This window comes from Ranitomeya imitator, chromosome 5 (assembly GCF_032444005.1).
Source record: "Ranitomeya imitator isolate aRanImi1 chromosome 5, aRanImi1.pri, whole genome shotgun sequence".
NCBI lineage: Eukaryota > Metazoa > Chordata > Amphibia > Anura > Dendrobatidae > Ranitomeya > Ranitomeya imitator.
The window spans coordinates 245,603,130-245,630,609 of NC_091286.1; the positions used below are offsets into that span (position 1 = coordinate 245,603,130).

General features: G+C 42.8%; 1 protein-coding gene across 24 annotated transcripts in view; it reads left to right on the forward strand.

Moving 5' to 3' along the window:
• Positions 1 to 27,480, forward strand: part of EPB41L2 (erythrocyte membrane protein band 4.1 like 2) — a 224,698-nt gene that overhangs the window by 76,845 nt on the left and 120,373 nt on the right. For all 24 annotated transcript variants that reach the window (XM_069726031.1, XM_069726020.1, XM_069726029.1 and 21 more), the window contains 3 exons: positions 7,023 to 7,510; positions 9,247 to 9,447; positions 22,041 to 22,142. In XM_069726031.1, coding sequence (XP_069582132.1) covers positions 7,037 to 7,510; positions 9,247 to 9,447; positions 22,041 to 22,142 — 777 coding nt within the window. In that variant the 5' untranslated portion in view covers positions 7,023 to 7,036. The remainder of the gene's footprint in view (positions 1 to 7,022; positions 7,511 to 9,246; positions 9,448 to 22,040; positions 22,143 to 27,480) is intronic.

Below are 27,480 nucleotides of genomic sequence, written 5' to 3' on the forward strand. Positions count from 1 at the left end.
TGTGTAAGGGGTTAGAAGAAGACCCACAACCCAAAGATATATAGTTGTGTTTTTTAAATTTCATTTTTATCCTTCTGACCAGTTTATGTCCGTTTTCCTTGAGGTTTTATCTCAAGGCTGTCACCGGTGATTGGGTAGGTCTGTCCATAGGAGAACCATTACAAAGCATAGGGATATAGTCACAGCAGTTTGGGATTAGCCCACGTATGGGGAGGGGTTAGATTTGATAAAAAGGAGAAGCACTTCTTAGCAGGAGTAGAGTGAGAGTGTAGGAAGCTTCTGACAGTGTGAGGTGCTACAGGTTCAAGTTCAGCGGACGCAGAGGCGGCAAAGTGTCCTGTCGGTGTCAAGCCTCCCACGCAGCATGAGGACACATCAGAAGTTTCGCAAGACTCCGGGGTGGTCCAGAGAATAGGACTCGGGAGAGGCATTGGTATCCATGGCTCTTTCTTTTCTTGGTGGAAGAGGCAGGTTGGGTCACAGTGAGAGGGAAAGATGATGGGCCTCAGGGACGCAGCAATGCTGAATAGGAGGTTCCTGGAACCAACAGAAGCTGTTGAGGGGCGGGGAGGGCAGTTCGGGCACAACGGAGGCAAGAGCTCATGGCACATCAGACAAAAGGGACTCTATTTCATACGTATGCCGCAGCCGACTGTACCGGAGCTGTACAGTAAAACCGAACCTGTAGACCTGGACCCAAGGTCTCCTGTTATGTGCAGCTGTATCTGGTCCCATGGACTGGGAGGTAACAAGGACTCCCGAACGACACAATGCATCCTACAGCTGCACACGGGGGTTTCAGGGTGAAGAGAACCCCCTTCATATGCTTAACTGTCTAAGGAAGGCTATATTGGTGGTCCTGTGTATAGCACACCAAAAAACACCCAAAGAATAAGGCTTGTATTCAACTGAGGTCTATATTCTGATTAATTTTTGTTTTTACTAAAAATGCATAGAAAACTAGCTCTGGAAGTGCATTTCTGTGGGGCAAGTTACTGCGGCTTCGTGTGCCTGGTAATACAGCAGTGGTAACATATGAAATCTGCAGAATATAAATCTCTACTCTGAATGTCGCCATGGATTTCACACTTTGCAAGTGCCAACTGTGAAATACTCGGAAAATCTGACCACATTCCTGACGTCCCACAGAATCCTTCTATTCTACGGCTGGTTTTGTTTTATGGGGAACCTGACAACCAATGGTTATTGCAGCCATGTGTGGTGCTCTGAAAGGATTTCACTTCTCATCACATATATTTAAAAGCCATCAGGGAAGACCGGAGTAGGATGACTAGCCCAGGGCAAGTTTCCGGTGGCTTCTCCCTGCCCAGCTCCCCTAGACGGACGGTTCTCCACTTCTATACACACATCCATGCTGCATGTGTGCTGCGCATTAAATAACATGGACACGCGCATTCGTCAGTTTACTAGAGCGCTTCTCCTTATACTATATTTTGTGGCACTACGATAGATACTGATGAACTCAGAGATTGAGTTCTTTTATGAATGTGCGCCAAAACAGCAGGAAGCCGTTTTCTGATAAGAAGTGAAGTAGTATCGGATCCTTGTAATTGAGGAAGTGATGTTTCCTGGAAAATTGCTTCCACACATTTCGTGCTAAATGCAAGCAATGGCTTACTTCACTCATATGCGAGCTGTCAGAGAATGGACTTTGTACAGTATAGTGTAAAGGAATAATATAAGCAGTTGCACTTCTTGTAATACATGCGGCTCACATGCTGCATGTGTAGTAATTAAAGACAAATAAATCTGGCCTGGCTTCCATGTGGCTCTTTTGTCTTGAAGATTGGAAACATGGTGGTGTAGATATAATGTTGAACGTGGTGTGATTGGTGCCAGGTTGCTTGTGACATGGTTATTGCACATAGAGGTTTTGGAGTGGGTCCTTTCCAAAGCGTCCTTAAAGGGAACCTGTCACCAGGTTTGGCCGATACGCGTTATGGCCACGGCCTTACATGGCTTATCTACAGTATTCCATAATGCTGTATACTGCCCCCGATCCGACCTGCAAGAGAAGACAAATAACTTTTATTATGTTCACCTGCGGGGCGGTTCGGTCTGATGGGTGTTGCAAGTCCGGGTCCGGCGCCTCCCATCTTCTTGGGATGCCGCCCTCCTGCTTCACAGGCTCCCCGGCATCACGGTCCTGCGCAGGCGTACTTATCTGCCCTGTTGAGGCCAGAGCAAAGTACTGCAGGGCGCAGGTAAAGGTCAGAGAGGCCCAGCGCCTGCAAACTGCAGTACTTTGCTCTGCTCTCAGCAGGGCAGATAAGCACGCCTGCGCCGATGCCGGGGAACCAGAAGCAAGCAGGAGGGCGGCATTGCAAGAAGATGGGAGGTGACGGACCAGGACCTGTGACACCGATAGGACCGGACCACCCCTCGGAAGAGTAATAAAAGTTATTTTTCTTCTCTTACAGGTCAGATCGGGGGTTTATCTACAGCATTATAGAAAGCTGTAGACAAGCTCTGAAACGGGGTGGCCGTAACTCGTATAGGCCAAACCTGGTGACCAATTCCTTTGAAAAAAAAAACGCTCAAAAAATGCCTGTTAGACTCTTTTTTTTTTTTTTTTTTGCTTACTTTTAAAAGCTCATCCTTTTCAGTATTTACTCCCACCACTTTTCAAAACCTGAAGCAGAAGAAAAACAAATTTGTCTCCTAATGGAAAATGCTAAAAGCTAGCCATTGCCCAATGAAAAGGCTGCAAAAAAAAAACACTTGGAAAAACGCTCCAGAATTATTCAGAAAATGAAAAACTCCAAAACTGGCGAGCGTTTACTGGAGTGGAGGAGAGGAGTCTACTAGAAAACTTGTCATCAAAACCCAGCCACACCAGAAAACACATGTAGGGAGTTGCTCTTTTTCATTGGGCTGCAGTGATGCGGTGAATGCGTCACTAAGCGGTTGTATGGTTTATTGTGCTGGCACTGTGCGGTTTTATTGCATTTAAAAGCCTTTTGCTGCTATCTGAAAAAAAATGGTAACAAAAAAATCCTTGGTTTGAAATTATTGGGGGACGCTGCTCTGAAATGTGACAAAACTGTAAGGCACATGCCATGCTTTTACCTTTTTATTGTCCAATATGCTTTAAGAACTTAAAGAAGTTATATAAGGGGTCCATCCGCTTTTGTGGCTTATTAGTCCGTGCCCACATCCATTGCAGTGATGCTTGACAACTCGTACATTTTCTGTAAAGCCTATTCATAGACTGTAGATTTCTGCTCTCGGCTTCATGCAGCTGTATAATTCTTATTCCTAGACTCAACATTGTGAGGGCAAGTAGAATAGTAAGGGGAAACCACACATAACCTTTGGTTCTGGGAATTTTGGCTTTTTCGCGCTTCCCAAGCGTTTACCTTCTTAGGCATGGCCTTGTGAGACCACAGTTCCGGATTCCCACAGAATTCCGCAGCAGCTTCTTCATGGATTTCGTTACGGTATTGAGCACGTTCCTTTGGGTGGTTGTGTAGCATAATTGATGATTTCCTGGCTGTTTGCCTGTGGACTGTTGAACTTTTTGATTTTCATGCTATGAATTTGGAAATGAGAATAGAATATTTACAATAACTTAACTGTTATTAGGATTTATTACATATTTCAGGTTTTCAGCCATTGTCTGCCCAAACCAGGAGTTGTTTAAACAAAAATACTTTTTGCTTGACAATGTCTCCATAGCGTTGTGGAAAATGAATAGTGTTGTGTAAGTAAGTGAAATAGTTAAATGTCTAATACACATCATAAATATGCTACATGGCACAAAAGACAGTGTTTTTTTTTTTCTTCATTCAACAATTCTTAAATCTCCCTTTATGTGGTCTCCTAGGACATCTTAAGCATTTTTGAATGCTATTTTAGAGTCCAAAACCTAGTTGGGAACTTAGAGAGGTATAAAAAGCAGGTTTATTCATTTTACTCACTTATAAACTATGGAGAGGACTTTTTTCTTTTTCTTGTGTGTTGCTGCCTTCTTATGATTGGTCAGTGTCATACAGGGAGAAAAAGTACACGCTCCAAGTGAAAACACGCTGATAACGCCCACACGGACTTGACTACAATTAACTTATTAGATGCCAAATACTTTTTACTGCTAATATCTGCAATGGAGAGGCAACATTAACAAAAAAACAAAAACGAAAAACAATTAGACAATTGATAATCTGCCCCACAATAATCTACGTTCTAATATGCAGACTTAAAACTTCTACTAGTAGCCATGCATTAAACGTGTGTTTTGGTACCCATTTCTATATTTAACGTTTATTACAGTTCTTTTATGGTCTGCTTATCTGTTGTGAAGTTTTACCTCTCAATCTGGGCGAAGAGTTGGTAAAGCCAACTGATCAGCTATGGAGGAACAGTAGTGACTAGAGAATGTCACTGTCAAGTGAAAATCTAAAATCCTCCTGAATTGCCAAGTGCCTGCACTGTCTAACTTCTGCTTTGCTAGAGAATAGTTTTGGAGGTTTTGAGGAACTGAAATTAGAAGCATAATTAAATAATTTCTCCTGTGTAAGCAGACTAGCTTATTTGTGTTGTCCGCATGCCACAGTTGTAGAAGACCGGAAGTAAGGATTTGTTTACACCCTTTATTACAGAGTTTTATTGCACTCAGTCTAAAGGTACCGTCACACTCAGCAACTTTGCAACGAGAACGACAACAATCTGTGACGTTGCAGCGTCCTGGATAGCGATCTCGTTGTGTTTGACACGCAGCAGCGATCTGGATCCCGCTGTGCCATCGCTGGTCGGAGCTAGAAGTCCAGAACTTTATTTTGTCGCCAGGTCGGCGTGTATCGTCATGTTTGACAGCAAAAGCAACAACGCCAGCAACGTTTTACATGGAGCTAACAACCAGCGAGAACGATAAGTGAGTCGCTGTTACGTCACTGGATCGCTCCTGCATCGTTCTGGAGCTGCTGTGTTTGACATCTCTACAGCGACCTAAACAGCGACGCTCCAGCGATCGGCTCGTTGTCTATATCGCTGCAGCGTCGCTGAGTGTGACGGTACCTTAAGTTTTCTATCAGTTTGTCTTTGGCATGTGGGACCCCAGAGCACCCAGAGGATACCCACATGGAAGCCGTGCTGATGTTGTCCCTGGTGGGACTTGAACCCAGAACCCCAGAGCTAAGCACTGAGCCATCATGTGTGGGTTCACTGCATGCTGCTAATTCTATTAGCGCCACGTAGAATGGCATCTATAACGATATGTCTATTTATTATTATTATTATTATTGTATTTTTAGAGCAACGTTAATCCCATGGTGCTGTACATGAGGGGTTATATACATGATACTAATAAATTACAATAAACATACTAATGATGACAGACTGGTGGAGAGGGCCCTTGTGGGCTTTCAGGCTTTTAACATAGTATATGAAGGTCCAGGATCCATTCTGCTACCTACATGCAAAGTCGGACTATTCCCGGTCTATATGAATGGTACTAAGCATTAAATGTAACATCATTTGCCTAGTGGGCTAAAGGATTATTAGATTACTAGATGGTGGCCCTATTCTAACGCATCGGGTATTCTAGAATATGTATGTATATAGCAGCCACATAGTATATAGCACAGGCCACATAGTATATAGGAGCCACGCAGTATATAACACAGCCACGCAGTATAGGACGCAGGCCACGCAGTATAGGACGCAGGCCACGCAGTATAGGACGCAGGCCACGCAGTATAGGACGCAGGCCACGCAGTATAGGACACAGGCCACGCAGTAAAGAATACAGGCCATGCAGTATATAGCAGTGTGGGCACCATATCCCTGTTAAAAAAAAAAAAAAAAAAAAAAAATTAAAATAAAAAAGTTATATACTCCCCCCTCCGGCGTCCAGCGAAGCTGTCCCGATGTGTGTGCGGCTGCCGCTAGCTTCCGTTCCCAGAGATGCATTGCGAAATTACCCAGATGTGTCCGTGTTGTATCTGTTTTCTTCTGACAGCACGGATGACGAGGGTGAATACAAGTCTGTGGTTTGGAAAAGCACATGCAGCACACAGATGCCATCCATCCGTATGTTGTCCGTGTTTAACATTGCAGTCCCCCACTAGCCTTGCTGGCGACTGATGGTTTTTGTGGTTATAGCAGTGCAAGCAGTTGTATCCTGGTGGTAAAATGATATTCTTGCTTGAGTTAGCTACAGGGGTGACCCTCAATAACCCAAGTGCTGGTCTAGGAAGTGTACCGAGGACTTCAGCCTGATGCTTTCTGATGTGTGTGCCCTCTCCCAGGGTGTAACATTTAATGAGTGTTTTTATGAAGTGAGAAGTGTGCCAAAAGTGAATCCAGCCAGTGGTCACATGATGATGTGAGCTTTTCATGCCTATCGCAAGAGTGGGCAGTCCTCACAGAAACTGAGGACATCATTTTCGTAGACATATGCTTTAACTCGCAAGAGACTGAAGTTCTTCAAATAACCCTTTAGGTTATGTCATATATAGTAGTGATCAGGGATAGAGGGTGTTGGCGTCACTGTGCGACTCCCAGCTTCCTTCTTATTCTTCATCTTCTGTAGATCCTTCCTTCCTCCATTCCATTTTTGCATACGTACTTGGTACTTATATCTGGAGACCACGCTCTGTTTAGAGAACCACCTTCCATCTCCTAAATAGATGATCGCCGTTAGCTCAAGCTCACAAGTGTGCTACAGCTTTAGATGTTTCAATAGCGGTGAATAGTGGAAGATCCTTAGAAGGAGAAAAAGTAGTGCTAGTAAATGAGAGGCAGTTGAGTGAGGTTAGAGAAAATCGGCAGTGCTCACCTGGAGATGTTGTGTAAACTAGGGCACAACACTAGAGAACGCAGTGGCCTTCAGCCATCTCGGTAAACATTGGGAAGACCCTCCAGGGGGTTCTGCCAGTGTGCTGTATAGGGGGATTTCAAGAATATGGCGCTTCCAAATGTTCTCAGATTGTGAACTCACAATATTTCAATAGCATTCATGTTTGTCTCTTGAGATTAAGCAACCATCTTCAATCTCGTTTCAGCCAAAACGGAGACCATGACAACCGAATCAGATACAGGTATTGAAGTAAATGGTTCCGAACAGTCTGAGATACAGAATGAGCAGACAGAGACTTCAAATGAACCGGATCATCAGAAAGCTGAAAACACCGAAGTTACTGAAAACCCTGGTAGTCCAAACCCCGTGGAACCAGAGCAAGTGAACGCTATTGAATCACCATCTTCCCCAACCAGTCCTGGACAGAAAAGTCCTGGGAAACCGAAAAAGGAGGCACATGAAAGCAAAGGGATTTCCCGCTTCCTGCCTCCATGGCTCAAGAAACAAAGATCCCTTAGTCAACCAGAGCCTAAAGAGGAGACCACTGACAAAATTGATGGGTCACCTGAGGGAAACCAGGAAAAAGATGGCGAAGTAAATAATAAAGATGAGATTCCTGCAGAAGGCCAGCCTGTGGAGACTGAGGCCGAGAGTCCGGAGAAGAAAGCTGATGCTGACCATACGGACATACAGGTATGCATCCCCTGGCTTGTTCTGTGGGTCGAATAATCCATTCTGTTTATGACAGAAAGTATAAAGGTCTACATGAAATGAGCCCAAGTAAAAGGACATGTTTTGTCTGGTTTCCAAAATATTTTCTTATGCTGCAATTCCAGGAAACAGATGGGAATTCAATTGTTGCATTGGTTATGTTTTATTAGCTGACACCCAAGAAGAGTTATCCCTAACTTTTCAATAGGCCTGCCAGAGAAAGGAGAGCGCTGTAATGTGCTTTCTCTTGCACTCCTATAGAGTGAACGGTGGTTGGGCATATGCACGGTCACTCCATTCAGAAAGGGAGAAAACTGCCCCTCTCTAACGAGCAATGAGGACCTCTTTTGTGGGCCCCCACAGATCTAGAAACTGTCTCATATCCTGTCGATAATTGTAGCCGGAATACCTTTTTTTAAAAAATGCGTTTTGTTCTTTCTGCACAAAGATGCTTGTCAAAACAATCAGTCGGAGGTTACAAAGACTGCTTAAAGGGAAGCTGTCGGTAGGCTCAACCCTCTTAAGCTGTCTACATGTGCATGCAGATAAAAAGTTGTATAAAATAATATCTTGATATCTGCGATCTGATGTCTTTTTCTAGAGAAGTCCATGCTTTTCTTAGTATGTAAATGAGCTGTTAAGCTCTATGGGTCGTGGACATAGATCTGCATGAGAATCTGCCCCTAAAGCTTATTTTTTATGTAAAGTGATATATACCAGTGTGAGGCATGCAGATCAGGAGAACAGACTGTCAATCATTACATAGGTCACAATGGTGACATCTCCTTTCATTTAAAATAAGCTCTGGAGGCAGATTTTTAAGGAAATCCATGTACCGCCCATGTATCTTAACAGCTCATTAGCATTTAAAAAAGTGTCTATCTCTGGAATAAGACATGGGATCACAGATATTGAAGTTTCATTTTATTCAATGTTTTAGAACCTAAATGCCCATATAGACTTATGAGAGTGGGTTCTGCTGATTGCCTTTACGATGGTTATGTCCATTAGACAGGAAGTTTCATGGTTCAGTTAAAGTATCTAAGAAAAGTGTTGCCAGGTCTGATGAAGATCAGGTTGATCCTAGGAGAATATTGAAAATGCATTCAGGTAAATAGAGTGAGATATTTTTTTTTTGTTCTCTGTAGTGAATTTGGTGCCATCAGAGATTTTTTGTGCAAACACAAATGTTTCAAATAGTTTAGGGACCGTATGGGGGGCTGCAAATTGTGCGTCGGTCAAGAAAGTATCCTGGTCCATTCAGAATCGCCAGAGGCTCAAACTGTTGACATACCTTGTAATAAGCGTCTTTTTAAGCATTTTTCTTTTTTCGGCGTTTTCCGTGTGTTCTTTTAATTCCAATCTAACAGTGCTTTAACCCCTAGAGGTTTTTCAAAGTTAAACACTGGTAAGAGTCAAAAGGGCGACTGGATAACTTGCGGCCTTTTGTCCCGTTGCCGTCGATGTTACAGTAGAAGTCGTTTTCAGACTGAGGAACACCTGAAGATGGTCAGGTCACTTTTTTTTAAAAAAATCCCTGACCATGAACAGCAAGTCGCTTTTACAAAGAGATGCAGAAGATCATTCTTTCAAGCATTTAGCAGATTTTCACGTGGTTTTTGGAGCGTACCCTGAGATTGAATGTTCATAATTAACTTCCATGCACTTGGTTCTGTTTTTAGCACCACCATCTTAATTTGTCTTTCTTTTACTTAAAGGTTTCTATAGAGGAGAACAAAGAGGTAGAAACACAAGAAGTCGATGAAAAAGACGACCAGCATGAAGATGAAAAAGAAATAAAGCAGAAGCTTCCAGCTGAGATCAAGAAGGATATTCCATCAAAAGCCCCTAAAAAAGTGAAAACTGTGCCATGCAAAGTGATGTTGTTGGATAAAACGGAATACAGCTGTGACATAGAGGTGGGTCCTGAGATAATCTGTGCCAGATTGCATTGCTCGGTGAGTGCAGGCTGCATGTAGATGTGCTGCATGTTATCGGCCATATTGTGGTTAAAGGGACCTTCCAATACTAAGTTGGGCACAACATGTTTCCGAGCTAGCTTACCCCATATTGTCACATACTTCTCACTGAAATCAAGGTTCGGATTCACGCGCAGAAGACAGAGCAGCATTAAGGATTGAAATAGGCCGTGCAGCCCATCCCCCTCTCTTTAATCAATCTGTACAGCGGAGGGGTAATATTACATTACTAGGGTCGGGCGTATAGGTGACAGGCCGTTTTGTTTTCCAGCTCCGCTTTTAAATAATATGCAAAGGATTTTCTTCCAATTCTGTGCCTTGTGGGGAATTACCAGTGTCACATTTGTAGCGTCAGATTTCTGGCATTGCTTTTAAGCTCTGTCTGTAATTGAAGGTTATGGTTTTATTCTCAAGGACTTGTATTCTGGAGCAAAGGGAGAATGATCAAGGCAGGCGCAGAATGAGCTGGGAGCAGGAATTTGGGCAAAGGGGCAGTAACATGCAGGCTCTTCAGGCAGCAGAGCTCAGAAGATCTACATTTATCAATTAGGTTATTAGGGGAGGGATCCCCCCACCTCCCCACACTGTCTCTGGCCCCTCTAGCATCCAAAGTAGCCATCGATCACTCATGAGGAGGACGGGAAGAGTGCTCCCCTTATTATTATAGTAATTCTGATTCTAGTTTTAGTGCTCTCTGAGCTTCTGGTGCTCCGCACTCTTTTTTTGCATATAATGCTTAAAGGGGTATTCCTATCTCCAAGAGGTGTAATAATAGTAGCAAATACCTCCAATTGGATATGTAGTATAGTTCTTCTGATTCGCTGTGTTTCTCCTCATATGCAGGTGTTGCAGTAGCTTGGGTATCCATGGTTACAACCACCTAACTTGTCATTATATGAGTGGTCGGAACTATGGCTACCTAAGGAAGATGCAGAGAATCAGAAGAACTAGAATACATTTCTAATTGGAGGCATTTGCTAATATTACTGATATTACAACTACTACATATTGGGATAGGATCTTGAAGATGAGAATACCCCTTTAAGTACTGCATTAAAAATAATGGTCCTGGAAGTGTTCGCCTCCTGTTTTCTGAGCTTCAGGAGAAGCGACACCTGTACAGCAGCGTCCTGCACCTGACTGAAAGGCTAGTGATAAATGGGTGTAAATCGCAACCCAGGGCCTGGTCCATTGGACGGGAGGCCTGAGAACCACATCCTACCTGTTAGCATCCTTGACTCCTCACTGTATTAACCTGTTTGTCACACCGTGACGATGCCGTTGCCACATGGTGGAGAAATGGAGGCTAGGTATTAGAAATAACCATTGTATGTATCTTATTTTTTCCGCCCTCCATCTCCAGTAGTTGACATTGTTCCATGGTCCATTGAGGGTAAGAATTTCAGCTAACGCAGGCAGGATTTTTATGGGCTTTAAAGTGACATTTTTTAGATGTTTATTATTTTCCTCCTGGACCTGCAGGCAGATTGTCACTTCTACTAGGATAGCAATGTCGTGTGTCATGTTCCCTTCACTCACTGCCCGACGTAGGACTCAGATGTCCTTATTTTTCCCATGTAATATTTCAAAAGGCAATTTAAGGGAAAAATAATGATCTGATGTGGTGTCTGTGGGGGAAAAGAATAAGGGTCAGTTATGCTGCTGGTTTGGAGCAGCCAGAAATATTACATTGCATATTCTATTCACCACATGTAACAGGGAGGAGCGATGGTGATGTACTGCAGTAAGCATGCCATGCCTGCCATGCTTTGTGGATGCCACGCAGGATGTGTTGGTCTGAGCCGGCAGATGCTGTTGTTTGCTCCCCGGATTTTTTGAGTTCCTTGTTGCTATATTGTTCATCTGTCAGTGTGAGTAAAATGACTCCTGAGAAAGCCATGCTATCCACTGCTCACAGGGCGTCCAGCAGGAATACCCAGTACAGTCCGGTGTACTCGGGGTCACCAGCCCGGGCGATGTCTGCATTTCACCATACCTGAGTGCTGCCCAAGGAAACCAACAACCACATGTCTTTTTCATTTTTGGAAATGCATGTCCTTGCAGCCGAATGAGTGTTTGGCTACCATGCATAGCCATGTTTCCACAAGCCATGGCTTCTCGAACTGTGCTAGAAGTGAGAGGAAAGAGCCACCCTTAATTTGTGGCCCCCATGCTATCCTAGCTGTGGCTCCCAGAGAGGAGCATGTCCTCGATCAGACATTTATGGCACATCAGGTATGCCTTTAAAAGCTACTTTTGGAGATATTCCTTCAGCTGACCAGTAATGTACTATAAGGAGCAGGAGAGGATTCTGTGCTGCCTGTGATGATGGGTGCCACCCAAGCTTGGCGTTATGCCATCCTCCCTGTTCTGGGAAATTAGCATTGGAGGAGAATGTGCTGCTCAGTGTCTTTCCGTGTCACACATCGCCGGTAATGGACTCTACCTGTGATCTCTCCAGCTTTCTGCAGGATGTATTGAAATGTCATTTCTAGCTGGCAGTGCAAGAGTGTTTCATAACCTGATGAGAAAGAAAGAGCCGAGAGCCTGTCGGCGAGACTGTCACTGACCTATATTCCTAAATCCTTTCAAGTGCTCTATGCCGTTCATCCACCTGGAAGGAGCCAATTGTGCAATCTGATTACATGCGGACAATGGGCTATTAATGACCTGAAGACTTCCTAGGGTGTTCTCTCCCCCCGCCGCTGCATGTGTCGTGTTTACATTTCTAAAATGAATATTTTAATGCATCCAAGACCGCCGTGCATGGCTGCATTTTAGTTAGGCACGTCTGAGCAACTGATGCATATGCAAGCTGACATTGGACTCAGCGCTGCTCGCGGTTCAAGACCATTTGTCGCACACCCTAAGGAAATGGCTGCCTTCTGCACGGTTTTTAGAAAATATATTTACTAATTGCACATACTACTAGAGACAAGATGTTTTTTTTTTTTTTTCTTTTCCTTTTCTCATTTTATTTCAGCCACTTTGTATTTAAAGAATATAACCATCTAGCACAGGGATCTGAATTTGCCTGGTATATATATATATATATATATATATGTATGTATGTATGTATGTATGTATGTATGTATGTATGTATGTATGTATGTATATATATATATATATATATATATATATATATATATATATATGTATGTATATGTGCATGTGTGTTAACTTGCTTGATCACTGTTCTGAAATCCTGCAACATTTGTGCTTTAGGATATTGGATCTGTCGGTTATACATTGACACTTCCCTCAAGGCCAATATTTGGCTTTCGATTGCCATGTGAACCTCTTGCACCCAATAATTGCATCCAGGGGGAGCATTAACCCCTTAATGACCGCCAATACGTCTTTTAACTGACCTGAGATATAAGAGAATAGCCTCCCCATACAGATGACAATCCAGCATCTGTCGGTTGTACACTATAGCTGACAACTTGCTGTATCAGCCACGATCAGTATTTGCACCTTCTAAATCTGTTTAACCCCTTAGATGCTGCTGTCAATAGTGACTACATCATTATAAATGGTTAACAGAGTGTGGGGGCTTCTTCTTTATCCCAATTGGTGCCCTCAGATCATGATTTTGTTGTCCTGATGTTTGCGATGGCAATTCATGACCAAATAGCGGCCTTAGAGTCTGACGGCTGTAGTAATCTGTTTAGAAGTTAGCAACATTTAGGTGGTAAAAATACACATTTTTATTTCTGTCATGCCACTTTGCATTAATTCCTGTAAAGCACCTGAAGGGTTAATAAACTACCTGACAGCAGTTTTCAATATGTTTAGGGGTGCTGTTTTTAAAATGGTATCACGTTTGGGGGTTTCCCAATATATGGGACCCCTAAAGTCACTTCAAACATGGATAAGTCCCTAAAAAAATAAATGTGGTAAATTTCTTTGAAAAAATGAAAAATTGCTGCTACATTTTTAAACCTCCTAAAATGCTAACAAAATAAAATAACATTTTACAAATGGTGCTGATGTAAAGCAGACATGAGGGAAATGTTATTTATTAATGGTTTGCTGTGGTATGACTATCTGGATTAAAGGGATAATCATTCAAATTTGGAAAATTGCTAATTTTTTAACATTTTTCTCAAATTTTTTATATTTTTTATAAATAAACACAAAAAATGTTGAACTAAATTTACCATTATCATAAAGTATAATGTGTCACGAAAAAACATTCTCAAAATCACTGGGATTTGTTGAAGCGTTGCAGAGTTATTACCACATAAAGTGACACTGGTCAGATTTCAAAAATTTGGCTCGGTCACTAAGGGGTTAAGCTTAAAAATAAAGCCCCTTTCTGCAAATCTTCTGCATAAAGCTGTCACTATTGAAAGTAGGATCTATATGGTATAAAGCCCACTAATGGTGCTTACACTAATCATGGTTGTTGCAGCAGGGTGACGGCTACATTTTTACCATCAGAGTTTTTAATGGATGGATAAGTGAATACACTACAATGTTTCTCCTATCCTTTACAGTGTTATATTGGGACAGCACATGGATGGCACTTTAACTCTTTGAATGCTACACATGAAAGTGAGAAACTTTTGGAATGTATCATATTGGAGAAATAAGCTTCTTTCTCCCACAGGACTGCTCATTCATTTTCACTATTGTCAGTTCCCAGGTAAAATCTGTATACAGTGAAGGTCGGAGATGGCCCTCACTACTGCTAGGGTTCTATGCTGAGCTCTGCTTCTAGCCCTGACCTCTCCATCCCCCCTCCCTCCACTGTGTGCTACTGATAAACTGTAATAATCTGTCTTCATTGAATACAGATTTTACTTTGTGAATTGAGCATTTAGAGTCTGGTTATGAATAAGTCCTAGGGAAGAAAGAGACAGAAGTCTTGGATAAGATATCTTACAATTAGTAATAAGCCAACGTGCTCTGATGAGGGTGTCTGAAAAGGGCATCTTTGGTGTGCCCGAATAATGTTCGAGCCCCCGCGACTGCCTGTCGCGCGGCTGTTGGACAGCCCCAACACGTGCGCGGATAGCCTGTTTGTTAGGGAATCTCACGATGTGCTGCTGCTGTCAAACAGCCACGTGAACTTGAACCTTATTCGAGCACACCAGCATATTTTGATAACACCTTATCCAAGCACATTCGCTTATCGCCAATGACAATGTTTCTTATTTTCACATGTACTATTTATCAACGCAAATGTAAAAAATAAAACAACGAATAGTCTTTAAATGAACATTAAGCACAGAAAATGCACAAATGGAATATCCCTATATGTTTGTCTCTTTTATTTGACATTTGTCTCCTGTTACCAGTGACCGTTTTCAGCCATGTTGCTCCTCCTCTTCCTCACCAACCTGTGTGTGGTTGTGAGACTGGCTGCAGCACAAAGCTCCCGTGTAATAGTCCCTGGCGGTTCTCGGCGGTCATAGAAAGAGACAAAGGTCGTCTTGTAGTTTTAGCGTTGCGTGCACTATTTAGTGGTGCAGTTATTATTTCTTTTAACCTAGCACTTCCAATACATTCCATAGACATGGTGGAATTTGGGTACACCCTACCTCAGTCACCAAAGTGGAATTCGCTGTTTTGTTCCATTGTGGTCTTTTTCTCATTGTCAGCTAAGCCGCACAATAGCCTTAGTGTGAAGAAGGCCTACACAGAAAGGACAGCAATGTCTCACTGACGCTGGCTCATGGGGTCTGTTCGGAAGGGCAGACTAGCATTTAATTCAGGATTTCTTTGCTGGCACACTACAAAATCTGTTATTTCTGGGCGAGATATTGCATACCACAAATAACAAGGTTTCATGTAGGATAACTCGGGAGACAGTATTTATTGGCTTAAGATCTTTTCTAGGGTTCAATGGGGAATCTCCTTTCATTTTTGCTAGTGCTGTGGGGGAGCTGGTTGTCCCACATATTGTCTGACATCTTGGCATGGGGAGAGGGCTGACAGGAACCCTATATCTATCCTGAATAAAAGGGGCTAGGTGCTTGGTAATCATCAGAGTGGAGTTCAGTGCCCGTTACTGATCCATTGGCCCATCCAACCTGTCCATCAAAAGGCGCTCTCCTCTCATAAGTCCATAAAACCTTTGAAGAATCGTTCTATGGATATTTCTTGACCCAGTCTTCTGTGTCTTGTTCAGTGGTGGTCGGGTTTCTGTCTTTCGTACCTTGGCCATATCTATGAGCACTGAACACCTTGTACTTCTGGGCACTTCAGGGAGGTTGCAGTTCTGGAACATGACAACACTGGAGGACTGTGGGTTCCTGGCTGCTTCACGTTTGATTCTTCTCAAATTTTTGATAGTTAATTTGCGTCTTTTTTTTATTATTTTTATTTCTTAACACGATTTTTGCAACCCTGTTGACTTTTTGCGGTAAAACTTTTGATGGTTCTGTGATTCCATCCCAGTATCATAGCTATTTTGATAATGCTGGTAAAGGGTGTTATATCCTTAGACCTCACCTTCCCTCATTACACAAACACATCACCTGATCTGCTTCATCCAATAAGTATTCATGTTTATACAGCACGGAGTTGGGAAATAGGCTGAAAATGTGTGTAAATGGGTTAGTAACTGGCTTAGTGATAGAAAGCAGAGGGTGGTTATAAATGGTATAGTCTCTAACTGGGTCGCTGTGACCAGTGGGGTACCGCAGGGGTCAGTATTGGGACCTGTTCTCTTCAACATATTCATTAATGATCTGGTAGAAGGTTTACACAGTAAAATATCGATATTTGCAGATGATACAAAACTATGTAAAGCAGTTAATACAAGAGAAGATAGTATTCTGCTACAGATGGATCTGGATAAGTTGGAAACTTGGGCTGAAAGGTGGCAGATGAGGTTTAACAATGATAAATGTAAGGTTATACACATGGGAAGAGGGAATCAATATCACCATTACACACTGAACGGGAAACCACTGGGTAAATCTGACAGGGAGAAGGACTTGGGGATCCTAGTTAATGATAAACTTACCTGGAGCAGCCAGTGCCAGGCAGCAGCTGCCAAGGCAAACAGGATCATGGGGTGCATTAAAAGAGGTCTGGATACACATGATGAGAGCATTATACTGCCTCTGTACAAATCCCTAGTTAGACCGCACATGGAGTACTGTGTCCAGTTTTGGGCACCGGTGCTCAGGAAGGATATAATGGAACTAGAGAGAGTACAAAGGAGGGCAACAAAATTAATAAAGGGGATGGGAGAACTACAATACCCAGATAGATTAGCGAAATTAGGATTATTTAGTCTAGAAAAAAGACGACTGAGGGGCGATCTAATAACCATGTATAAGTATATAAGGGGACAATACAAATATCTCGCTGAGGATCTGTTTATACCAAGGAAGGTGACGGGCACAAGGGGGCATTCTTTGCGTCTGGAGGAGAGAAGGTTTTTCCACCAACATAGAAGAGGATTCTTTACTGTTAGGGCAGTGAGAATCTGGAATTGCTTGACTGAGGAGGTGGTGATGGCGAACTCAGTCGAGGGGTTCAAGAGAGGCCTGGATGTCTTCCTGGAGCAGAACAATATTGTATCATACAATTATTAGGTTCTGTAGAAGGACGTAGATCTGGGTACTTATTATGATGGAATATAGGCTGAACTGGATGGACAAATGTCTTTTTTCGGCCTTACTAACTATGTTACTATGTTACTATGATGTGGTTAACATACCCACTCTCCGAATCGGGCACACCGTGTGCTTGTAGAAAGCGGTATAGCCGCATGTCAGTCAGTTGATGCGTTTGGAAGAGTATTACAAATGCTTAGTTGTCAAACGCGGTGCTAATGTATCTTGTTCTCCTAAACAGACCATTGGTCCTGTGCCTTAGGGCTGACTCCACGGGCTTCTTCTACTGTTCTCTTCCTATACTCCCTTTCAGCCTCCTCTTGCAATCAACTTTACTATTAAAACCATGATGTCTTCCCTTCCTCATTCCCTCCTTTAAGCATGTGGCCCTTGACACTACTCCCAGGACAAGGTTAGCACAGTGATTGACTAAAACGGGTGCACCTAACTCAATTCAACAAGTCTTCGGTTTCTGGCAACAAACACAGCTCATCAATGCAGAGCATAACCTTTTTAGGGCTCGTGCACACAAGTGATTTATTTCTGATGAGTGCTATCCGTGGAATTCACAGATAGCACTTATATCTGATATTCTAAGTAGTTGTGCACATGTCCGTTTATTATTTCCTTGAACCATGTGGTCCAGAGAAAAAGTCAGAAACGTGTAAGACTAAAATCAGCAATAGAAGTCGGAGTCCGACTGAGAAGGTGCAGATTTTTTTTTTTCCTCCTCTCCACGTCTGATCAGAATAATCCAACCATTTTTCTTGGATCTGGAGAAAACAGTCTTGTGAGCCTACCCTTAGATGCACACTGTCTCTCAGTATGGGACGCTGGCTTTCCTTGCTGTCTTGGGCTACGGAAAGCTTGTTAATTGAGCCACTACTCATTCGGATCAGAGGCCATGGCAGAGTTATTAGCCACAACTCCTCCCTCAGAGGACACAGTCTTTGTGTTGGGCCACACACTTCTTAATTGGTCAGACAGTGGGCAGCTTGATGAGGTTATCCACTAAGGCATTTCGGGTGAAGTTATGCCCGGGGTTACTGTACCCTTTCTTTAGGTCAGGGCATTCCTGCAACTGGCCGGAAGTTCAAGGAGCTGTAGTATAACCATGTGTTCTTCCATTGCCTGCATAAAATATTTGCATAGCCACAGTAAAAACCAAAAAAATGATCTCATGTTAGCCATTATAGGGTGATTACTAGGTCCACTATGTTATTAGGGCAACCTTCCCCTCCCTTTAAATAGGGCAGACGGATTTGATAAAAATGAAGTATTGGATACATTTTGACCTTTCCAACAGTGTTAGTCTTTTTTGTGAACGCAATAGTGTAGTCTACTATGCTAAAAAGCATAATTCAACAAAAAATGCCGAGAATTTGTTTTGAGAATATTGATATCTTGATCCTGATTTCTGCTGCTGAAATCACAGGCAGCATGGATTAGAGCCCGACTGCACAATTGCAGCCGGTAAGGCTTTTTTTTCTGAAGCTCTCCAGCCAGGAGCATAGCCAGAGAGGAGACTAGCCTAGCGCGACCCATGGCCGGCTTCTCCCTACACCGTTCTAGTTGATTAACTCACACAATTGTTGCTCAGAGAAGAGGTACTTTCTTGTTACTTGGAACATAAACGGACAGTAGGAGATAGAATAAATGAACAGTCGTAGTGTGTTCCCCTCTTTTCTTTTTCACCCTATTTTTAGTGGCCTATATATGCAATAGTCTTTGAACTGCTGTCAGGATGGTTCATGTAGAGTGTAATAAATATGTGCGCTATTATTATAGGACTTTTGTGCTCCCACCACTTGTTAGGCCTTGATCTGCTGGTTAGATTTGAACAAATAATCGTTAATATCTTGGCTATTGCAGGTCATGCCTTTGCTGCATTCTCTAACATGGCTGAGAAAGGTCCCATCTTTGTTTCCTTTTAGTGTTTGATCGGTTATAACAGACGTCGCGGTATATTTGTGCCGCTGAGTCAATAAAGGCTGGGTTTCTTTGTCTCTTTCACTTTTCACTTTGTTTGCACACAAACCACATCTAAAGAGTATGGAGCTCTACGCTTTCCTAAACATTAGGCCTTTGTTACACCTACAAAGACTTTACCTTATTTTTACATTACTCTTGATGTATATATAATGTAGGAAAATTACTTTGTTAAAAGTAATAGGACATAAAATCATTGAATTTGTAGTCCTTTATAAATTTTCTTTGTATGAGTATGTAATTGGGGTGTGTGTGTATAACGTGAACACGCATTATATATACAGACTTTCATGACCGGACCAAGGGGAAATTTCATGTTTGGTATCAGGGAACTATGCATTTCCCTGCCCCATTGAGCTACTTTAGATGTTGTCTATGACCTTGGCTAATCACCTGCAATGCTCATGTATGACGTAAAAAGACAATTATGAAATTTACAGGACATGTACAAAATAATCTGGCTGGCTACATGTTGTCAAGGAAACATGATTCCCCCCCCCCCCCATACAGAAATAATAAAGGATGTAACACAAAGTAACTCCCACATAAAGCACCAAAATGGAGTACTAACTTCAAGGTGTGTGAATAAAATATCAGATTTTATTAATGAACAAAACACACAATTATGCAAATATTTATGCAATGTAAAATGGAGGACAAAAGATTAAAAAAAAAATCCCACAAGGATTAGCAGGACATAATAATAATTATAATAATTATAATAATAATAATAATAATAATAAAAAAAAATGGCTTAACAATAACTAGTACTAATAAGTAGTGTAACACAAACCGGTCAAGAGGGCAAGTGAACAGATCGGGATGTATCACATAATAGCTCACTTAGTCACTGTCTAATTACCAATGTGTCCTAACATAATGTAAACACAAGTATACGTTTCAGCACCCATTGTATTTAAACTGCTTATAGTAAAGTGCTTGTGCAAAATCGTGGGGGAGATCCCCAACGCGCGTTTCGTGTTTGCGTTCTCAAGGGGAGTGTACTGCAGGGCATGTCATTTATAGTAACTAATGTATGGCAGCCAGCGTATGAGCAAATGTAAGCACCACAAGTGTCGGCATTTCTGGATGGGCACATGTCGGGGAGAAAACTCCCAATGACCTCACAGGCATATGCACTTCCAATTAGAAGGCAATAGGGGACAGAGCCTCACAGGGAAGCACAGCGCATACCAATGGCCATGTTTTTGTAGTCTAGCAGTCGTGGCCATCTTGTATAGTATCTAGTAGCTGAAATGTGCTAGCTTCGAATAACAGGAGCCAAGGAAAGGAAGAAATAAAAGGAAAAAGGAGCAAAGAAAAAAAAATGGGGGTGAGGGAGGATGAAAGAAAGTGAGGGTAAATGTGAGTAAAGCAACTGTTTGATTAGGAGTAGTGATGAGCAAGTGTGCTCGTTACTCGAGTTTTCCGAGCATGCTCGGGTGATCTCCGAGTATCTTGGGCGTGCTCGTAGATTGTGTCCCCGCAGCTGCGTGATTGGCGGCAGCTAGACAACCTGAATACATGTGGGGGTTGTCTTGTTTGTTAGGGAATCCCCACATGTATTCAGGCTTTCTAGCAGCCGCAAATCATGCAGCTGCCTGGACACAAGCATAATATACGAGCACGCCCAATATACTCGGAGAACACCAGAGCATGCTCGGAAAACTAGAGTAACGAGCACACTCGCTCATCACTATTTAGGAGCTGTGTACAAGGCCCGGCTTCGGGGAGGCAGGATTTTGCCTGTGTGGTTAGCAACCAGCGAGGGAATTATTTAGTATCCTACATAGTTTCCTGTTGTACTGAACCAATACTGATTGTGGCCAATTGTATCAAACCTGTGTGACATGAACTGTGCTGAGAAGCGCCCACCTAGCCCAGGAGATGGTGATCCTGTCAGCTAATCCCCTAGTTTTGTCAATATATGGACACTTATATTGATGTATAGTTGGCCTTGCCGCGAGAGAAAATTATTCCCCCCCCCCCCCAAGTAATAAAATTGTATTCAACATAAACACCTTTCAACTCTGTACGTTTAATGCATCGATCAAAAAAGTCTAATCCTTTATTTAAAATAAAAAGTTATCCTGTTCCCCCAACCACGACTGCACAGCATCAATAACCATCTTTTTCTTTCTTTTTTTTTGTGTGGCCAAATCAGGAGAATATGGCCAATAATTGACAATAGCAGAGCTGATTTCATTGAGTTTTTGCAGGGCAACAGAAGACTTGTGGGCGGGCGCAATGTTCCAATATTTACCTGACATGGTGGCCTTTCCTCAATCACAATTTCAAAATGACCACTTTTTTTTGCTAGAACTTGGCACATTCACTTGTCACAATTCATACTTGTTTCCATGGCAATAGGATTTATTTTTGTCTGCTAGAAATATTCAAGACCTCGGTTCGCGCGTGTGTGTGTGCGCGCGTGCGCAAATGGATATGCTTGTGTGTGTGTGTGTACGTATATATTTACATGTATGTGTGTACACACGCGTATACACACAAGCATGCACACATATGCATGCATACACACACATACATACACACATCACGCGCATACACACACACACACACACACACACACACACACACACACACACACACACCCCTACACCTGATCGCTCCAAAGCTTAAGTTACTCAGATGTGCAATCCAAATAGTGAAGCAACAATTGGACAAATGTATCCATACAACACACACACATACATACACACGCACGCACGCACGCACGCACGCATTAGGTAGAAGAAAGTTATGATAAATAACAAGTGAAGTGTTCTAAGTCTGTACAGATACTAATAGGTTCCACACACTCCTCATCACCATCACCCCTAGAGACCATACTCATGTAAGGCATGGACAGTTGAACAGAACAGGTTTCTAGTTCTTTGTAACACATCCATTTGCATGGTAAGCCTAACACCAGAGCAGATAGATGACTGCTACCTCTTTCTTTTTCAGAAACGTGCAAAAGGCCAGTCATTATTTGTGAAGGTCTGTGAGCACCTCAACCTATTGGAGACGGATTATTTTGGACTGATCTACAATAACGCAGAACAGAAGGTACGAAGAATAATTCTGTATAGTATTGGCGCAGAAATAAATCATGTGAATAACATAAGGGTCGTTTCTTCCTCATTTCTCATCCATAAATAGTGTGTCCACACCTACAAGTCCGAGGTAACTTCGTGGTAGTTTAATGTGGGTCAGGTCTGTCTGTGAGGGTTGGTGTCCCAGATTGCCCTGCTCTTAATTGGCTTTTGTCAGATTTGCTGCCGTGGTAGTATGTTGTCCTTATTGTCCAATGTTTTTATTGTGATCACTCATTTAGAAGGCATTTGACATCCCCTTTAACATTAGCAGGATCATTTAAAGTAATAATTAGCCTCGGCTTCTCATTGTACACACTTGGGCTAAGTTCACATGTCCAGAAGTGATAAGTTAGAACGGACCCAGCAGCAATCTGTTGGCAAAAAAGTCGTTCAGACACAACTTTAGTCCGTTTTTTAAATAAACTGATCTCTGCTGTATCCATTTTGTTTTACATTGAAGTCTATGGAAAATGGATCCGTTAATCAGCTGCCCGTTTTTCTTTCATTTGTATGTAGATATCTACTATATAATTGTCTAAGGGTCACTTCGGTCTTTCTGTCTGTCCTTCTGTCTGTCTTTCTGTCACGGATATTCATTGGTCAAAATAGCCACGACCAATCAGCGACGGGCACAGTCCAGAAGAAAATGGCTGCTCCTTACTCCCCACAGTCAGTGCCCGGCGCCCACATACTCCCCTCCAGTCACCGCTCACACAGGGTTAATGCCGTCAGTAACGATACTACATGGCTCCTATATACAGGTCCTTCTCAAAAAATTAGCATATAGTGTTAAATTTCATTATTTACCATAATGTAATGATTACAATTAAACTTTCATATATTATAGATTCATTATCCACCAACTGAAATTTGTCAGGTCTTTTATTGTTTTAATACTGATGATTTTGGCATACAACTCCTGATAACCCAAAAAACCTGTCTCAATAAATTAGCATATCAAGAAAAGGTTCTCTAAACGACCTATTACCCTAATCTTCTGAATCAACTAATTAACTCTAAACACATGCAAAAGATACCTGAGGGTACCGTCACACAGTGAAATTTTGATCGCTACAACGGTACGATCCGTGACGCTCCAGCGTCGTAACAATATCGCTCCAGCGTCGTAGACTGCTGTCACACTTTGCAATGTACGACGCTGGAGCGATAATTTCATGACGTATGTGCGATGTAGAAGCCGTTGGTTACTATGCGCACATCGTATACGATATATGTTACACCATGCGATCATGCCGCCACAGCGGGACACTAGACGACGAAAGAAAGTTTCAAACGATCTGCTACGACATACGATTCTCAGCGGGGTCCCTGATCGCAGGAGCGTGTCAGACATTGCGATATCGCTCGAACGTCACAGATATATCGCTCGAACGTCACAAATCGTGCCGTCGTAGCGATCAAAATTTCACTGTGTGACGGTACCCTGAGGCTTTTATAAACTCCCTGCCTGGTTCATTACTCAAAACCCCCATCATGGGTAAGACTAGCGACCTGACAGATGTCAAGAAGGCCATCATTGACACCCTCAAGCAAGAGGGTAAGACCCAGAAAGAAATTTCTCAACAAATAGGCTGTTCCCAGAGTGCTGTATCAAGGCACCTCAATGGTAAGTCTGTTGGAAGGAAACAATGTGGCAGAAAACGCTGTACAACGAGAAGAGGAGACCGGACCCTGAGGAAGATTGTGGAGAAGGACCGATTCCAGACCTTGGGGAACCTGAGGAAGCAGTGGACTGAGTCTGGTGTGGAAACATCCAGAGCCACCGTGCACAGGCGTGTGCAGGAAATGGGCTACAGGTGCCGCATTCCCCAGGTAAAGCCATTTTTGAACCATAAACAGCGGCAGAGGTGCCTGACCTGGGCTACAGAGAAGCAGCACTGGACTGTTGCTAAGTGGTCCCAAGTACTTTTTTCTGATGAAAGCAAATTTTGCATGTCATTCGGAAATCAAGGTGCCAGAGTCTGGAGGAAGACTGGGGAGAAGGAAATGCCAAAATGCCTGAAGTCCAGTGTCAAGTACCCACAGTCAGTGATGGTGTGGGGTGCCATGTCAGCTGCTGGTGTTGGTCCACTGCGTTTCATCAAGGGCAGGGTCAATGCAGCTAGCTATCAGGAGATTTTGGAGCACTTCATGCTTCCATCGGCTGAAATGCTTTATGGAGATGAAGATTTCATTTTTCAGCACGACCTGGCACCTGCTCACAGTGCCAAAACCACTGGTAAATGGTTTACTGACCATGGTATTACTGTGCTCAATTGGCCTGCCAACTCTCCTGACCTGAACCCCATAGAGAATCTGTGGGATATTGTGAAGAGAAAGTTGAGAGACGCAAGACCCAACACTCTGGATGAGCTTAAGGCCGCTATTGAAGCATCCTGGGCCTCCATAACATCTCAGCAGTGTCACAGGCTGATTGCCTCCATGCCACGCCGCATTGAAGCAGTCATTTCTGCCAAAGGATTCCCGACCAAGTATTGAGTGCATAACTGAACATTATTATTTGATGGTTTTTTTGTTTGTTATTAAAAAACACTTTTATTTGATTGGATGGGTGAAATATGCTAATTTATTGAGACAGGTTTTTTGGGTTATCAGGAGTTGTATGCCAAAATCATCAGTATTAAAACAATAAAAGACCTGACAAATTTCAGTTGGTGGATAATGAATCTATAATATATGAAAGTTTAATTGTAATCATTACATTATGGTAAATAATGAAATTTAACACTATATGCTAATTTTTTGAGAAGGACCTGTACTACGTGGCCTGTGCTATATACTATGTGGCTGCTATATACATACATACATACATACATACATACATACATACATACATACATACATATTCTAGAATACCTGATGCGTTAGAATCGGGCCTCCATCTAGTATATACATACATACATACATACTCACTCTGTGGAACCATAGTATGGCATGATCATACGCTGCAGAAAAAAGACTTATGAAACCTTCATTGTGGGAACTTGGCCTAGTGGTGACCTCTTAGGCTACTTTCACACATCAGGTTTTCAGTGTCGGGCTAAATCCGGCGAATGTTGGAAAAACGGGATCCGGCGCAGATTGTGAAAAACTGATGCGACGGATCCGTTTTTTTTGACGGATCCGGCTAGCCTCACTAGATTATTGGATAAAAAATTTTTTGGGAGCATGCTCAGTTTAAAAAACCGGATCAGGCCGTCGGATCTGCCTTTATCCGGATCCGGCACTTTCTGGCTCCCATAAGCTTCCATTCTAGTAAACAGCCGGAAGCACCAGATCCGGCGCTTCAGGCTTTTTCGCTGGAGACAAAAAACATTGCTATGGATGTTTTTTCAAGAAACCGGAAGTGGCAGATTTGCCGGATCTGGACGAAACGCAGTGTCATCCGGTGCAATCTGACACTAATACTAATACTAACACTATGGGAAAAAAACCTGATCCGGTGGCAACATTCGCCTGATACGTTTTTTTGAAAATTAGCCGGATTCAGCCTGACAATGAAAACCTGATGTGTGAAAGTAGCCTTATCGACATGTGCAAAAGCCCTAAAGTGACAAGGTCTACCTGGTGGCATGCTAGCTCCTGCCTTTCTGTATTGGTCACCTTGTCGCTAGCGTCTGATCCTATTGCTTTATACCGCAGCTCTGCCTGTTTTTAGGGGATACTGTGTGCAAGCACCAGCTGACTAGGAGTCTAGCTCATGGGCAGCTGATTCCCATTACTGCTTGGACAGAGATTTTAGAGTAAATGAATTAGGCCACCAGTGAGAGGGGAACATACATGGATGGCAATAAGCCTCACTTAGGCTACATTGCCAGACTCCGGTTCATTAACTGCATTCACCCCTGGATCTGATCTTCAGTGTCAGGGGTCCATCTCAGTCCTTCAGTTCCAGCATATGCATTTTATTATGACGCTGACGTTCTGCATCCAATGTTTGCAGCAAAGCTCCGACCTTTTGGAAGTAAACCGTCTGCCGTCCATTTACACCATGCTCTGTATGAGGCTTATTCCTTCTGGGTGTTGCCTCCGATTGTACCCTGGAAAGCGTGAAATCCTCATTTAAGACATGCAGGTTTTGCCCTGGACTAGCAGACAAATCCACTGCAGAATTTTTTCTTTGTCTGTGCTGATCCCAAGTCTAAATCTGCTGATGTTGCCATTAAAGGTTTATTCCCTGTGTGTTGCATTAGTGTTTCTAGTTTGTGTCTCTTCCTTACTGAGATGCTGTAAATTCCAGTCCTTTGCCTGAACATATTCTTGCCTGATTTTTCCTGGGGGAATCTCTTCACTTGCTCATATGCGGATGCCACGTCAGTGCTCTGGTGGGCTTCTCGGTGCGATGCTGTTATGAGGGTCTTGTGTTTATTTTCCTTCCATTTATGTGACTTGTTCAGAGTATTACTATACACAAAAATGTGTTTTCTTTCATGGCACTGATCCCCTCTGCTTCAGTTTTTCCTGCCTTCCTCGATTAGATTGCCTTACTTCTGTGACCTTCAGCCGATGCTGTGCTGAATGCTGTGTCTCACTTGTCCCAGTGCAGTCAGTACAGTGACCCATTTATGAGCCAGCTGTTGTGTGGATTGCAGCTGCGGAGTGGGTAAGCGGAATGCCAGGCACTCTTGTGTGTGGCACCACACTCCATTGTAAGAGCGCAGAAGAAGATGAGGATCTCTGCAACCCCTGACGTCAATATTCTGTCCAGCTGATAGATGTGGCTTCTGAAACGCTTATTCCCATCTTCATAGGAGAGGGTTGTTGGACAGCAGCACTTTTGCAATGTACTGTTAACGTTTTCAGCAATTCTTCAGTTAACTTTTTATTTTTTTCTTACAGCTCATTGCCTAGGCGACCAACCACCACTGCTGTTTAGATTGTAATCGCTGTACTGAAGCTGGCCCAGGAGTATGAGATGGAGATCCCAGCCGACTTCAGTGCAGCGCTAACAAGCTCCGTAGAAAAAGACTTGTAAGCACTGTGCATGTTCGTTCACCTCTGATGGACAGCAGTGGTGGCCAGTCACCTAGGAAATGTGCTGTATGCAAAAGAAGTGTTTAAATGTCCAGCCGTTTTGGAGATATTAATAAACAGTACATTGCAGAGCTGCTTGTGCTATCCGACAATACCAATTTATGAAGATCGGAATGACCCGTTAAGTCCTGCATATTTGTATTTGCCTGTATTTGACATGCCATACTAAAACGTTAAAGAAACTCTTAACTAGAGATGGTGGAACCCAAACAGTAAAGTTTTGCATCCGTACCAAACACCTGTTCAGGCACGGA